At 41.6% G+C, this 16,811-nt stretch overlaps 1 protein-coding gene across 1 annotated transcript in view; it reads left to right on the top strand.

Annotated features, from left to right (window-relative positions):
• The first annotated feature begins 5,684 nt into the window (after positions 1-5,684).
• PREP (prolyl endopeptidase) overlaps positions 5,685-16,811 on the top strand; it is an 89,648-nt gene continuing 78,521 nt past the window's right edge. Inside the window, exons 1-4 of the mRNA XM_058835066.1 lie at positions 5,685-5,926; positions 7,237-7,311; positions 11,175-11,308; positions 14,039-14,169. Of these exons, the coding sequence (XP_058691049.1) occupies positions 5,708-5,926; positions 7,237-7,311; positions 11,175-11,308; positions 14,039-14,169 (559 nt within the window). The 5' untranslated portion in view covers positions 5,685-5,707. The remainder of the gene's footprint in view (positions 5,927-7,236; positions 7,312-11,174; positions 11,309-14,038; positions 14,170-16,811) is intronic.

The following is a 16,811-nucleotide window of genomic DNA, read 5'->3' as shown; positions in this document are numbered from 1 at the left end:
CCTTGGTCCACATCTGAATTGCACAGAGTCTGCAGTACCAGAAACACAAATATTTGATATTCAGTATCTTTAGATTGTGTTATTCAGGACTAAATTTGACTCCCACTTCTTCAGAGAAGATGCTAAAGCTATCCCTAAATGTTTAAAAAGTGAATTGTAATTATTATAATTATCTAGCATCTACTGAAATCAGATGCCTTTCTTAAAAGGCACTTCTGGAATTGAATTTTTTTATTATTATTATTCTTATTTTTGCCTTCATTTTGGAATTGTAGAGGTAATATTTTAAATTAATTGCTATACAGGGTGGCTAAAGCACTACTTTGTGGGATAACCTTACAATTCAATTTAGTTTGAACTTCAGACTCGGTGAATTGCATATAGTTTTCTTTCTTTTCCTTTCCCAAGCATTGAGAGGTTCTTCTCCAAGACATGAAAATCTCACATGGAAGCATGTTTCTGGTGCTCTGGCTCAAAGTTTTTTCTTTCTGCAGGGACCTATAGTTTCTATATTTTTATAATCCAAACCAAATGTTTTCTGAGGCATAACAGAAAGCTTTATTTCTAAGCCATTTGAACACATACATTTAAAACATATTAAACATGGGAAGATGACTGCAGAAGAAGATATTTCTAGATGTGGAGTCTTTTTAAAAGAGCTAAAACTGTTTTCCTTTCCAAGAAAAATATATCAGATTCCCTATGTTTAGTGTGTTTCAAACTCTGTCAACATGTTATAATCTGTTAACAGGAAGCTGCCTACTGGTTTGCTCACTGCCAAGATTAGGGATGACATTCCTACACTCTCAAAACCAGTGACAAAACTTCCTTTGACTTCAATAGGCAGAAGATTTCATACAAAGCAAGAACATTTTTATCCTTACATTTTCTGAATGGAAAAGAATGAAATCCCTTTCAGCTTATACTTATCTCCATTTTCAGATGCTGCCATGTAAGAATTATTTATACTGTCATCCTTTTCTATATAAAGATTATCTTAGTTGCTTTCGACACTGAAGGCAGGAGTTAATATACGAGGTCTTTTTGTGGTATACAATAACAACAACAACAGCAACAAAAACAAAAGATACTTTGGAAAGGCAAAAGCAAATACTGAAAATTAACACTTATATTTCCATTTTACTAATATGGATTTTCTACCTCTCCATACAAAAGAATTAACATAATTTCTTTAGATAGAAAATTATATTTGTAAAGGTAATTCTTTTTTCAGTGATGTTTAGCAGGAGGAGGTGGAAGAAGGGCTGATTCAAGATGCAGTGAAATAGATTTTACTATGTGATCCCTGTTTTTTGGCAAATTCTTCATTTAATGGCAAATTATATGTTAAAAATTAATAATAATAGAAAAGAGTCAATTAAAAATTTTTCATCATAAATCTTGTCTACAATTAGAATTTTGTTAGTTCTTTACCTCAGGTCACTGCACAAGGAAAAGGCGAACCTAAAACACGTTAACTTTCATCTGTTTGAAAAAGTTCCTTCACAGAAAAGTGATTTTGGATTGGATGTACTTACAGTATGATCTCTGTGTTCATTCTCCCAGTTTAGATATGTTGGTTTAGACTGCCTACCTGATAAAATAACTTTTAATACTACTTTTCAATTGCAATGCCATGCTCATGCTTCATGGACATCACTACATCACTGAAGTGACTTCACAGCAGCACAAGCACATTTAAGCACACCAATGTACATACCCAGGGCAAGCTAGAGAATGATTCTGCAGTGCAACACTGACTTCAATGACACCATCCTGTCCCATGGCATACAGAGAAGTTTACCACAATGAAACATTGTTTTGGTTGATTGTACATTCAAACATTGACCAGACCTATGTCACGTAGAAGTTTCCATGACTGAGATAACAAAACCATATTTTACTATGTAAGCCATTTCATAATTCAGCTCAAAAACAAGCAATCCTTTAATTACCCATAAACAATATAAAATGATCATAATTAATGTGTAGACCAGATTAACATAATTTAGGAATCAAAGGATCACTGAAAATCAACAGGACTTAGGCTCTTGAGTCAGTGCTTCCAAAATAGAAACCCATCACGGCAGACGATTTGAGAGTCACATTCCTCCGAAACTGGAGTTATTTGCACACCTCGGCTCATGCTCATGGTAGCACAAGACTGAGGTTCTGCTGACACCTGTTGGTAAATGTCTGAACAGCAAAACTGGTGTCACACAAGTAAATGAAATAAAAAACACACATACAAAACAGGAATAAAGATACAGACGTGTCTTCATTCTATAACAGAAATGTTTCCAGTAATTGGTAAGTCATAATGAGAGTGAGGCTGGGGAAAGGGCGACAAGGAAAGGTAAAAACAAAATTTGCTGCTAGATTTTTTGTCAGATCTTCCCTGACCAAGATGATGAGTTCACTTCCTACTGAGTCAATATGGTACTTGCAGTGAGTCATTGTGGAGATGCTGACTAAGCTGAAAGAGATTTGCTAATGACTGGATGATCAGCAGAATTATAATTAATATCAGCAGAGACCAGTATCTGTTTTGCAAATGATCAGAATGATGCTAACATGGGAGTGTGATAAGATGACAAACACTACTGAGAGATTTTCAAACTTTTTGTTTAATATATAGGAAGATAATTTTTTGCTTACTCAGCAACTTATCCTCAAAACACAGCAAATATCAAAGATGAACTCCACTGGTGTTGGTTAGGCCCAAGAAAAGGTAAAATTTTAGTAGAAACTTACTTTCTGCTACAACACTAACAATTAAGATCGGCTTTGAATTTTCAGTCATAGCACAGTCCTATTGTGAATCGCTTTTAATTTTGTGTTAAGCAAACATATTGAAAAAGGCAGAAGAGTGCTACACCTTTCATTGTAAGGATTTCCCTTATCAGACTGCACTCTATTTCATCTGTACAGGAGGTGCATGGCATCCTGTAAGAAAGATATATTTTAGGCAGTGTTTTAGACACTACGTGAACCTGTATCAGCTGCTTTCTTGATAAGAAAAGATCCAACAATGTAGATTCGCTCCTTCTGTTGTTGTTCACTTCCTTCTCCCCCCACTGCTTCCAAATATACAAGGGAGAAATTTACAGTACAGAGAAAATTCACTTTCTGTCCCTGGTGCTCACCTAAATTACTGCTAGTAAAATTACAGGACCAAAGGTCTTACCTTGGACTGCTATGTACTTGGAGTTTTTTGTATATTCCTACCTGCCTATCCTACATCCAGGATGAATTGAGAGGTACTGTGATGGATAGGTGCTGTGCTTACTGGACGCTTGCCAGCCCATTCAGGGATTACCCTGTCCTGCTCTGGGAGCGCTGCTGCAGCCTGAGGAGCACCGGGCGCTGCCGTGTGGAGCAGCAGAGCACCCGTGGGGCCAGGCTGCCCTCTCCCGCCAGCTCAGGGAGCTCCAGCTGTGTGGAAGAAGCACAGCTGCCCAAAACTTCCAGCTCAGACTGGCTGCTTTTACAGCATGATGCTGATCTTCGGAGACCTTGTGGAAATGCTCAGGATATTGAGACGTCGGGCTGTTCAGTCAGATAAATGACATACGTAACCTTGCTTGAGCTGCTAGATAGTCAGGCATTCTGGACAAACGTAAATACATTCATCCCAGATAATATCTTCAGGCTGAAAAAGACATTTGCATGAGGCAAACTGCAGCTCTGAATCAGATGCTTCTGCTGTCTACAAAATTAATTTGCAGTAGACTGCCCAAAATTCCCAGAAAAAAAAACCCACTGTGCACATACAGCTTGTTTATGTTGCACACTGGCAAGCAGCCAGAGGTATTGAGCTAATAATTCTCCCCACGATGCAAATTTGTGTGCATATACAATTCTGTTGGGGAAGCTTTAGACAGAAACAGCCTTGGCTTGCCAGAATCTACCTAAGCAAGTTGCTCAGACAATTAGCAAGCTTTTATCAGCATTGGGCATGTCAAGGCATTGCCATTAACCTCCTTGCTGGTGGCATGTTCTTGAGATCCAGAAAAAAAGGTGTAGTTGTAGTCAACAGCTGTCCTGCTGCCTGGCAAAGGGAGAAGATTAACAAAGAAACAAGGTAAGAAGGAAAAATGACCAAATGAGAATGGATGAGAGGAAAGAAAACACCTAGTTGTTGTTTAGGATGTAAGCAAAGATGATGAGCATGGTTACGTCACTTAGTAACAGTGATCATTACTGGGCTGGAGTATTTCTTTATGTACATAACCCTCGGCTTCTACACAGGATGTCCAGTTAGAGATGGTAACTCCATTAAGAGAAGACAATCCAGACCAATCAAGACACAGCTCTGAGCTGGTAACTATAAAGGTTTGATGCCATTTCCAAGATGTTTTAGGTCATTGTCATTCCAGGTGATTACTTTATTAACAACCATGAGTGCTCTTTGGGCTGACCAGACCTTTAAAGACCATACATGAACCTCCGTGTCTCCAGCTGGTGCCATTAACCACACATAAACACAAGTTCACCCTGGATGAAGAGCTGCCATGAAGTCCTCCCCAGGCTGACAGGACAGCTTAGCAAACTTTCATTCGGAAGGAAAGCAGTTCAGCCATGTTGCCAAAACACCTCCTGTTCCCTGCATGTTTCCATTGGGCAGGAGCAGTACACTTGGTCTCTCCCTAGAGGAAAAATATTTGCAAGTTTTCTGACCCAGGAAATGCTATTGTAAAATAAACACCCCATGGATGAGCCTGAAGTTATCCACTTGAAACACCTTTACTGGGTGTCCTTTCATCCAGACTGGCCGCACAGGCCAGAGTGGGGCTGGTGTGGGACTGCACACTGTGACACAGAGGGCAACAAGCACCAGCCAGCTGGGCTTGTGCCCTGGAGTGACCATCTTCACTGGGACCAGATGGCCAACTTGTCCTTCACTTCAGGGCAGAGGGGAGTTGCTGGAAACTTGTGGAGGCATGTTCAATGGAAACTCACTGAAGGTTTGAGTGGACTAAGCCAGGTTTAGCCTGGAAAAGAGAAGGCTCAGGGGTGACCTTATTGCTCTTTGCAAGGCCCTGAAAGGAGATTCTATCCAAGAGAGGGTCGGCCTCTTCTCCCAGGCAAGCAGAGACAGAAGAGAGGTCATAGTCTTAAGCTGTGCTAGGGAAGGTTTAGGTTGGTTTAGGAGTTTAGGTTTGGACATCAGGAGGAATTTTTTCACAGCAAGGGTGATTAGACACCAGAATGGGCTGCCCAGAGAGGTGGTGGAGTCACCATTCCTGATGTGTATAAGGAAAGACTGGATGCGGCACTTACTGCCACGGTTTACTCGACAAGGTGGTGTTCAAGGTGGTGGTCACAGGTTGATGATCTCAAAAGTCTTTTCCAATCTAATCGATTCCGTGATTCTCTCACCTGGCTTCGAGCTGAGCCACAGAATCAAAAATCAAGCCTACCCAGGAAGCAGCTCTGTGAGTCTCTTCGTGTGCCAAGGCTGCGGACCTGAGCGGAAAAAGAAGGAAAACCTGAGATTTTACTTTTTTGCAAACGCTCGCTATAAGGAGGACGAACCCCGGCTGGTGCCGGGCGCACAGCTCCGCCGGAGCACGGTGACGAGGCGCGGGGAGCAGACTCCAAGGGCGGCGGGGTGGCAGGGCCGGCCCCTCAGCCGCCGCCATGGCGGGCGGGAGCCTGCAGGGGGCGCTGTGCCGGCGGCGCGGTGCCGGCAGGGGGCGGCCGTATGGCGGCGACGGCGCTCCGCCTGTGCCGCGCTGCGCGCCCGCTGCCGGCTGCTGCTGCCGCCGCGGCCCGAAACACGGCTCCAGCCCCGCGGCCGCCTCCGCGCCTCTCCGCCTCCTCCTCTTCCTCATCCGCCTCCTCCTCTGCTTCCCGCCACTCTCCGCCGCAGCCCGTCATGCAGGCCTTCCAGTACCCCGAGGTGTACCGCGACGAGACCGCCGTGAGTACAGCGCTGGCTGGGACAGCCCCTGGCGTGCGGCGGCCGCCGGGCCCGGGCGCGGGGCTCCCGGTTTGCCATCCCCCGAGGGGCCACCTCGGGGCGGGAGCGCCGCCTCGGGGCTTTGTTCGGCCGCGGAACGCCCGGCGTGCTCCGTGCAGAGGGCCTCGGGTTTGTCGCGGCCGCGGCGGCGGCTGGGGGCTTGTTAGGGCGGGATTCGGGCCCTTGCGCCGGTGTCTCCAGGCACGTCCCGCGTGTGTAGGGCCGGCGTGGCCGGGGGCCGGTCCGGGACGGGCGGCGGGACCGGGGGTCCGGGAGCAGCGACCGCACGGCGAGTCCCGGAGCTTCGGTACCGGTGCGAGTGTCAGGCAAACCCAGGCCTCCGCCCGGGCTGCAGCAGCGTCAGCAGAGGAACAGATAGTCTATTTATATAGGATGGCACATCTGTAACACAGTCCCGTCTCCCTGTGTTTCCACCGTATCTGGATACACAAGGGATTACGATGTAAGTTCGGCTAAAATGGGTTTGTTAGATTTTCTTTCCCTTCTTAAAAACACTGTGCATTGTGCACCGGCCAGGAAGAATTTACATTGCATTTAAACCAAATTGTTTACCAGTATGAGTCAAAGCTGGAAAACATCCTGAAATATTTACTTTCCTAGTTGACTGAAAGGCTGAACTGTGCAAGCCCTAGTAGCAGGTATCTAGTCATTTTTTGTGTACTGGAGGAAGGAAGCAGGTAAATTCAACCATGTGGATTAATCTTTTGTGGGTTTTTTTGTTTTGTTTGTTTGTTGTTTTGGGGGTGGGCTTTTGTTCATTCTAAATTATGATTTTTATATATATATATATATATATATATATATATACATTATGCTCATATTTGTGGGCAGCCATAGTAGGGAGGGCCAAACTACTCCATTTGTGTAACCATGAACCATATTTTGGGTACATCCAGTAACCAGGTTTTATAATTTGGCTTGAAAACCTTAAGGGTCTTGGTTTGGCTGGTGGGGTTGCTTTTCTGCTTACTAATCGGTCTTGTGGAAGTAATTTATGTGCATTTCACCATTTTTCTGGTGCTCCGTGTTTTTTTTCTGAGAACTATTCTGCTGCTGTGGTGCAATCACCAAAGAATGGTAATGCTAGTAACTCACCTGGGAGCACTGTGTTGGTTCTCTCTTTCTTTTCTCCTTAGCACTGTATGCTTTTGTGAAATCCCAAATGCCCTTCATTGTGCTGATTGTCATTCCTTCATGGATAGAGTTTGCTTGTGTGCACATCTTTTATAAAATTGCTTTTATAAATTCAGGTGTCGGATTACCATGGATGTAAAATCAGCGATCCGTACTGCTGGCTTGAAGATCCCGATAGTGAACAGACGAAGGTAACCTTTCTTTGCATGGAATGGCTGTTTTCACATGGTTCTCTTTTACAGACCAGATGCATTGGTATTCTGATTATGAAGAGCCAGCCAATGCTTCTTGAAAACTTACATAGTGAATGAAGGCGTAGTTCATGTGATATCTCATGGTACCAACAGCAATGCCGTTGTTTTGTCCCTGTGTTTTAATGGGGGAGAGGTTGCATGAGGCTTTGTTCAACCTGGTTTACTGGCAAATGTCCCACGCCATGGCAGGGGCATTGAACTAAATTGTCTTCAAGATTTTTTCCTACCCAAACCTTTCTATGGTTATATGAAAGTCTGGAACACTTGGTGTAACTTAGATCACAGAATTTTTAAAATGAAACCCATGCTTATCTTGCACCCATTGTTCTTGGCCAGTTCAAATGCTCAAGGTGGTTGTGTCATACTGAAAAGAAACATAAAAACCTTTTTCCCTGTGTGCGCTCAGTTGGAGGAGTCAAGGGCAGCTATAAGCAACCAAACTCCCTTCTCCAGATGGGTAATGTATAAAAATGTAATAAAAGCAAATCCTTGGTCAGGTGGGGAAGTTCCTATCTCACTTTGGGGAAAGGAAGTGTAGAATCTGAGTTCATGCTCTGTTGCTGTTTGGCTGTTGACTTCCAAGACAGATTGAGGAAACATCCCCAGCATGGCTGAAACATGCCACACTGCTGAAACACTTCTGGTAATGACATATAGGCCACAACTGCAACACCACACTTTCACTGTTGTCTTGGCCTTGGCTTAGTTGGACTTTCAGCTTCTTGGTTTGTTTTAACACTTTGTGAGAAGTAAATTCATTTTCAGACTACAGCAAAGTCTTTTTGCTGCCATGTCAGTCATATACAGTACCTTAACTCACTGACAGTGTAGGCAGTAATGGTGAGCTTGTTCCAGACACGAGGGATGGACAAGTGATGGAAAAGCAGGGATTGTGTGGGGTTGAGTTGTACTATTCTGAACATGTGTATATTTGAAATGGGACACTGAAACTCGCAAATCTACAATTGAATGGATTTGTAGTTATAATACACCAGTGTTTTGTTCACATTTTGATAAATTTTCCAATTGCAGTTTGAATATTTTTTGTTAAACACTAAAAAAGTAAGTGCTCTGGGGCAAGTCACAAGAACTCTGATAATTTTTTTTTTGTAATACTTGGGAAAAGTATGTGCTCTCTTGTAGGAGTTGTACTGAACTACCCTTGACTGAATATATATATATATATGTGTGTGTGTGTGTGTGTGTGGACTGTAAATACTTTGCAGTATAATAACAAACCAGTCATGTTAAAACAGTTTCTATTCTTAGGCTTTTTCTTGGAAAGTATATTGCCAATGAAATAGTTATCTTGATAGAGTAGTTTAGTAGAATGTAGAAAGGTGATAGGTTGTAAAAAAAAGCATGGTTAAAAAGAATTTGTGGCATGTGTTTCTTAGATGAAATTTAGTTTGACTATTGTTTTAGAATAACAACTGGCCTACTTACTGGTGAGACAGTTCAGCCTCAAGTAGACCGTCTCGACTCTTAGTATAATGCTTTAGAAATTGTTTTGCTTTTCAAATTACCTTATTTTCCAAAACAGCCAGAAGAAGTTGCCTTACTTGGACCCTTATTCTGTTATTTCTTCTGCTAGCAAAGTCTGTCCTGGTTCAAGGCCTATGATACATTGTCAGATGCAAATATCTACAGGTACAATAAAAATCTTTCTCTCTAGGTTCACAAGGGTGTACAGTTACTGTTAGCCTTGTACTATTAGCCTGGGTGGCTAACAATACTGATATATGTTCCTGTACTTTATCTTAGAGCAGTATTTCAATTATGTATTGCTTTTCAAACATAAGTGTAACCATGCTCAAAAGTGTGGAAACAGAAAGTTTCCAAACTGGACTGTATTCTTCACCATAAAACTCTTCGAAAAATCTGTAATTCCTTGCTTCTTTTTCATACAGCTTTGGCATTCCTTTTACAAATAATCTTGGAATCTTTGGTGCTTACTGATTGGAAATGAGAAAAATATATTAAGTTCCTGTAAAAGCAAAATTACTAGTGATTCAATTGTGAGTGTAATAATTAGTCTGTAAGCATGCTCTTGGGCAGAAAATGCTTGTAAGGAAAAGTCTGTGATTCTTCTTTGAATATCGCTAATGAAAGCAGATGTGGTAAGATGTGTCTGTGCAGTTAAAAGTGGGTAACACAGTTCCAGTATACCCTTGCAGCAATGTTGTCATTTTGGTCATGTTATTGATGGTTGAAACAAAGACGTGTTCCAGTTTCTGTTCCCTACATGTAACTGGAAAGTGCTTTTGGCCATCCAGTACACTGGATTGTCTCACACATGTTTTTATAAGCCACCGTTTCTCTGAAAATGTCGCAGGACTGGGACAAGTTAGTTTATTTGTGTAGGATCCACAGTCCATATTTTTGTGTATGTGGTCTTTGAAGTTCGTGTGTTTCCATTGAGAGAAAACCAGTTCAGATACACGTAATTCTTGGGTAGATTTGAATAAGTTCTTTCACCATCTGATGCGGGGACAGTTATAACGATACAATATGGAGGCTGCATGACTTACCACTGGGATGTGCTGTGTACGTATTAATTCTTCACCTGAAAAATTAGTAGATGACTAAACACTGATAGCAGCTGGTAAGTGTGTGCCAGGTATTCTGCCTGTATAGCAGCTGGCTTTTCTGAAGATCTGTGAAGCACAAGTTGTTCGATATGCAATGTGGATTGTAGCCCTGCTATTCCTAGGGGTCATGCCCTGCATGGAGGTATAACTCAAATGTTACAATGCGTTGAACTGATTGCTCTGTGACAGATTCAGGACAGGTAGAAACAATAGGCTCTTTCAAACCCTTTTCTGGGAAAGAGCACCGTGTAAGCAAGAGATGAATGGACAGGATTTCGTGCTGGAGGTGAGAGGCTTGGAGTTCGAGGGTGACACTGAAGCCGCAACATTTGGCTGTGAGTTACAGCTATACACAGTGTCCTGTCCTACCTGCTTCATGTTAGAGACAGAAAAGCCTGCATGTCTGCTTGTTAGCAGCTGTGATTCACCTTAAGATGCTTAGGTATTCATTTTATGTTAATGTACCATGCTATAAATAGGGATGATGAAACACCAACAGAGCACCAGGTTTTCCATGCAACAAACAGCTAGAGTGGTAATGGTTTTGATCACTGTCCTTAAGTGTTTGTGACGGGGAGCTGGAGTGTTTTAAAGAAAGCAGACTTCCCAAAGTTTTGAGAGATTAGTATTTTCTTCCTAAGAACTGACCTGTGAACAGTTCTTTGGGCTTCTCATGAAATACTGGCTAGGACTAATTCTGTGTGTTATGTTAATTATATGAACAGATGATGCACATGAAATTTTGTGTCATCTTAAAGCTCTTCCTAGCTCCTGAAATAATAGTGCAGTCTGTGGGCAATATTTGTCATTTGGGCAAAAATGAGAGATTTTAAAAGCATGGTGTGCTTTTGGAGGTTGCTACTTTAGTTTTTGGGGTTTTTTTATGTTTGTTTGGTTTTTTGTTTGCTTAGGGTTTCTTTGGTAGTTGGCGTTTTGGTTTTTTAAAAGGGGAAAGGCAGGGGAAAAGACTGTCTTGTCTTTTGGCCAGTTACCCCAGTGTATGTCCTGGAGAACCATTATTCAAGATATAAGCTGAGTGTTATTAAAGAATTTTGGCATAATGCAAATAAGCATGTGGGATTTTTTCATGTGTGACACTGCATAATCTATACGGGGGAGAGGTGTCTGTGATGCATTGCTTCTGAAAGCATTTTCTGTAGAAAATAGGCATTTCTGCTTGAGTTTATATTTTTTGATATTTTCTTTCAGGCATTTGTGGAGGCTCAGAACAAGCTGACAGTACCCTTTCTCGAGCAGTGTCCTGTCAGAGGACTGTTCAAGGAGCGAATGACAGAACTCTATGATTATCCTAAGTACAGCTGCCACTTCAAGAAAGGAAAAAGGTATGTGAGGAATTTCTTTGGAGGTGGTGATAAATGTGAATCAAGTCAGAAGCAACTACTAAGTAGGAAAATTACGAATTAGGAAAAAAATTATAAATTCTATTTGTATTTATTTCTTTATAGCTGGGAAGTAAAAAAAACTAAGCCAGTGTTAATGTGTGGTTGTATGATGCTGAGCACAAGGTGCTTCACTTTCTGCTGTTCCCAATCATATCTTCTTCTTTTGTTATCTTTTCTTTTTATAAGAAGAAGAATTTGTGAGTTGATCAGAACACAGACAATTTTGTAGAATAATGGTTGTTAAAGTAGAGCTTTGAGGGTTTCTTTCAGAAAGGCTTGGTCACTGTCAGTGTAGTTACAGGCATGTTATCTGAAAACAGCATAAGCCCAGATACAGTGCTGCTCTTACATTGGTCTTTCTTTGAGCAGCTGGTAGGGTTTTTTGGTTCAGTCATAGTCAGTGAAAAGCAGTAGGAATTCCCCTGTGAAAAACTGTTCTGTAGCTGCAAGGGATATGGGAAAAATAATTTGGAGGACTTAAAGCAACTGATGGAAAAAGATCTGTTTTCTTAGAAACAAAGAAATCCTGCTATATTACAGTGCCTAACCTGTTCATATCCCTGTTTTAGTTCTGTGGCTAGGTGAAGAGATGGTGTTTCTGTGTCTTACCCAAGGTCTGGAGACTGCAGCTGCCACTGAATTTAATGTGACCTCTTTTAGAAACACTAGCATGCATCTAGAGAAAGGGAGTAAAGGGACTTAATTACAGCTAAAGATTGTTTTAGCAGTTGAAAAAGAGGTAGTTCAAACAACCAGCCACTCATAATCATGGGAAACACAGATAATATTTTTCAATATTTTCAATTTGTTTGATCCTTGTTGAGTGGGCTCCCAAATATGCCATGTACATGTTCACCATTATCCACAGATGATGAGATAGAGAGGATACCTTGTTGCCTTAAGATTTCTACACAGATATTGAGAGGGATTTGTCTTAGGGATCTGGTGCTGTGAGAAAGGCACTGATACTTGCTGCTAGGGGAGCGAAGTTATGTACTATGTGGGGTTTGGTGAAGGTATATGACGGGGAGTGAACCCAAGCTGTTGGTGGATTTAACGTGGATTGTTATTGTCGTGGATGTGGCACAACATGTCAATGTATAGAGGTGGGAGGCTTCTGCCCAGAAGCAGTGGAGCTATTTAGGACAGTGCCGTATCTGGGGAAGTATGCCTTATTGTGTGGGTCAGGCAAAACTTGTTAGTTTGTATGTGATGCTCACGTAGATGTAGCAGGTGACCAGGTCTGGGCAGTAACTGCTCTGGATTCTCTGACCCATTCTCCCTGTGCAGTGCAAACTTGCTTGGGTGCTCTTGCCTTCAGTGCTATTAAGGCTTAATGTTGCAGAAGTGCTCATGGCGGTGATAAGAGATACAAATTCTTAATTTTATGCAGCTGACTGTCCTCCAGGAAGAACATTTGTGCCAGGAGCTTATGTGCTTGTAATTTATGACACTGTAGTTCGACTTTAATAGATGTCTTTTTAGTCTTTCTGAGTGATAATATAATACAAAAAAGCCCCGTGTTGTGGTGTTTGAGGCAATCAAAAGGTCTCTACCAAGTTAAATAACACGAAGTGAGGTGTGGGGTAAGGAACTATTCTATTTGAAGAATTTTCTGAACTTTTCATGACACTCAGAAATTCTTAAATTTAGCTACTCTGGTTTTCTGATGAAGAATAGCTGCTAAAGGGCAGTGTCTGAAGAGTTGCTCTGTAGAGTCTGCAGAAAGGAAGGCTGCCCAGGGAGGTGGAGTGGCTGTCACATTGCTTGACCTTTGCTTCCCAGCTTGTTGCCCAGCATAGCAAAGATGAAATTGGCAAGAAAATGCCTGATATATAGAAAGTTACTTTTCTTTTTCTTCTGTTTCTTTTAATCTTTTAGTTTTGCACTTGCTGAACATTACTGTTATTACTTGAACGTATTACTAGCTGATATTGTTAACCAGGCTTTTGTGAGTATATTTTCCCCTTCTGGTTTTACCAAGTTCCCATGTTTGTACCCAAGTATTTGTCAGTCTTAGGGAATATATTAACTTATTTTTAGATTTGAATGTTGCTCCGTAAACTCCCCTGTTCCCCCAGGTGAAGCTGCTGTCTGGTTTTTTAATGTCGTGTTGTTGTGTAGTAAAGTTCTATGAATACAGGTGTTAATTTCTTTGAGCTCTGTGGTGTCTTAGGATGTGAAGAGTATCACTCCCTAAAGACAGCTGTAATTGTCTGTTCCTGCAGCTTTTTCAAACGTGCATTGGTAGGGACATTGAAACAGTTTTGGTTCTGTTTCATTTGAACATAAGTCTGTCACCCAGTATGGATTGAAAGCAGCTGTGTGAATGACAAAGCTGAGAACATAAGGGATGGGAACCTGTGCCAGTACTTGTAACAGAGAAATACTGCAGCTGCCAGAGATGTTTAACATAGACAGTTATTTGGAGTTTATAGTATACTTAGAATTCTTTGAAATGCACTGTGGAAAATGCAGCATGTATTTTTAAAGGATATTTTGGATGCATCCTTGCCATGACACCTACTCTACTGTGAAACTTGTGTTTCCCTAACCAATTCATCTGTCTTTTATTCTCTTCATGACAACCTCATACAAGTTTCTCATACAGTCGCCTAATTGAAAATCAGAGCTCTTTCTACTTAATTTTTCCCTCTTGTGTTCTTTCAGATATTTCCACTTCTACAATACAGGGCTCCAGAATCAGCGAGTTTTATACGTACAAGACTCCTTGGATGCCGAAGCCAAAGTTTTTCTTGATCCAAATAAGCTTTCTGATGATGGCACTGTGGCCTTACGAGGTTAGTGAGACAGCAGTTCCTGCTGAGTAAATCTCAGTCTTAAGAAGTTGAAAATTTAATTAAAGTAATTACAATAGTCCTATGTGGATTTGTATGGTGCTTCAGAAGACTACTTCTAAATCTACATTGTATCCACAGTTATCTTGGTTCAGTTTCCCCATGCTTCTTTTCACAACTCTGTAACAGGTTTCCAATGAAATATGAGCGGTTCTTGAGACTGTTCACAGCAAGGAAAAAAAGTTTGTGTCTTTATATTGATTAGTCCTCTTAAAATTGTATTTTACACAAGCAATACAATTGTATTAACAAGCCAATGAGTTAGAGACCGTGAAGGAACATAGCATTAACTTCTGTAATCACAAAATTGTTTGTGCTCACTGGGGCTGTAACTTCTTTTAGCTGTCCATTTTCTCACTCTCTAGTTGCTTATTTGTAGAAGCAGACTCTTGGATCAAAAAGTCCTCTTAAGTCTCTTCAAGGACAATTTATAAGAACAGAGGATAGAATTAGTGAATGTTTCTCTAAAAGTGACCTAGTTGAAAAGAATCAATATGGCTTTTTTTATGGAGAAGTCCTGTCTTAATCTGTGTATATTGCATTAATATAATATCTGTGTATTTGTGTAAGTCTTACAGCACAGTCTCCTTCCAAATGTACTTAGAAAATCAGTGTCTGTGTAACAAGAGGGAAAGCTCCTGGTGTTGATTAATAGTTGATTTAAGGGCAGGGAATGGAAGAACTGATGGGCTGTCAAGTGGAAATCACCAGTAAAGCCCTGTCAGGGACTATGCTAGGATACACAGTGTTCATATGATGAATTTACTAGAAAAAGGAGTGAGCAGTGAAGTAGCAGAGTTTGGTGACAGTACAAAGTTACTCCTGGCTGAAGAATGACTGAAGAGTTGCAGGAAGACCTTAAGAATAGTAGTAAGTTGGCAGTAAATTAACCTGTCAGAGTCTCTGTGCAGATAAATTAAGTGATGCACAAAGGATAAACAATCTAACCTCATTTATGGAGGAATGGATGGAGTGAACTCTTGAGCTCATGACGAACAATGAGCTCTTGGGAACAATGATTGGAGTGTAATACATAAATGCATGAAAATGTCAACTTGGTTGTTGGTAGAAGCCAAGCAAGTACATCAAATACCAATTTATTCATCAGGAAGAAATTTCCCCCTGGAAGTGTTCAAGAAACAAGTCAGTGCAGCAGTCAATGCTGCGATTTAGTTGACAAGGTGGTGGCTGGTCAAAGGTGGAACTCCATGGCCTTGGAGGTCTTTTCCAACCTTAATGATTCTGTGATTCTATGAAATACAGAACAAAACAGGAGACACCATTATATTAGCAACCCAGGAGTTTATACTGTACCACTGAACACTAAATCAAATCTCAGTCTCCTTCCTCAGCTCAAAAGGGGCTCTGAAATACAGATTAGAGGAGGGCAGTAGGAACAATCAAAGGAAAACCTGAGTGTACCTGAATTAATTAGCTTGAAAAAGGGACAATTCAGCAAGGATATTAAAGATCTGCAGAATCACTTGTGGTATGCAGTAGGTTGGAGAGAAAGAATAAGGGTTGATTAGTCATTTTTCTATTACAAGAGTGAGAGAATATCAAATGAAAGCAGTGGGAGTCAGGTCCCAAGCAAACAGAAGAAGGTGATGGTTCATGCTGCAAAAAGTAGATCTGTAGAACTCCTTACCAATCAATGGTGGTGGTGGAAAAAGGCAAGCTGGACATAATCAAGGAGATGGGAAGCATTCAAGAGTATTAGCCAACTACTGAATGGAAAATGCTAAATTAAAAATGGTTGGAGGCAATAAGAATATTTGAGGAAAATATTACATGTGCTTGCATTGTTCTTGCATTTATTCCTGCATTTTGTTCTTGCGCTTGCATTGCGCAGTATCAACACAGGCTGGGGAATGAAGAGATTGAGGGCATCCTTGCTAACAAGGACTTGGGGGTCCTGGTGGATGAGAGGCTGGACATGAGCCAGCAATGTGAGCTTGCAGTCCAGAGAGCAAATTTAATCCTGGGCTGCATCCAAAGCTGTGTGGCCAGCAGGGCGAGGGACAGGATTCTGCCCCTCCACTGGGCTCACGTGAGACTCTGCATGGAATACTGCATCGAAATCTGGGCCCCCATTGTAGGAAGGACATGGACCTGTTAGAGGGAGTCCGGAGGAGGGCCACGAAAATATTAGAGGCCTGGAGCACCTCAGCAATGACAAAGGGCTGAGAGAGTTGAGATTATTCAGCCTGGAAAAGAGAAAGTTGTGGGATGATCCTGTAGTAATAGCTTTCCTGTACCTATGGGGGGGCCTACAAGAAAGCTGGAGAGGGACTTTTTGCAAGGGCATTTAGTGATAGGACATGGGGAAATGGTTTTAAACTGAAATAGGTTTAGATTAGATATTGTGAAAAAATTCTTTACTGTGAGGGTGGCGAGGCGCTGGAGCAGGCTGCCCAGAGAAGTTGTGGATGCCCCATCCCTGAGAGTATTCAAGGTCAGGTTGGACCTTTGAGCAACCTTTGTCTAGTGGAAGGTGTACCCGTCTACAGCAGGAGGGTAGGAACTAGATGATCATTAAGATCCGTTCCAATCCAAACCATTCCATGATTGTATGGTTGTTCTTG

This window comes from Poecile atricapillus, chromosome 3 (genome assembly GCF_030490865.1).
Source record: "Poecile atricapillus isolate bPoeAtr1 chromosome 3, bPoeAtr1.hap1, whole genome shotgun sequence".
Lineage (NCBI taxonomy): Eukaryota > Metazoa > Chordata > Aves > Passeriformes > Paridae > Poecile > Poecile atricapillus.
This window is presented reverse-complemented; position numbering and strand designations above follow the sequence as displayed.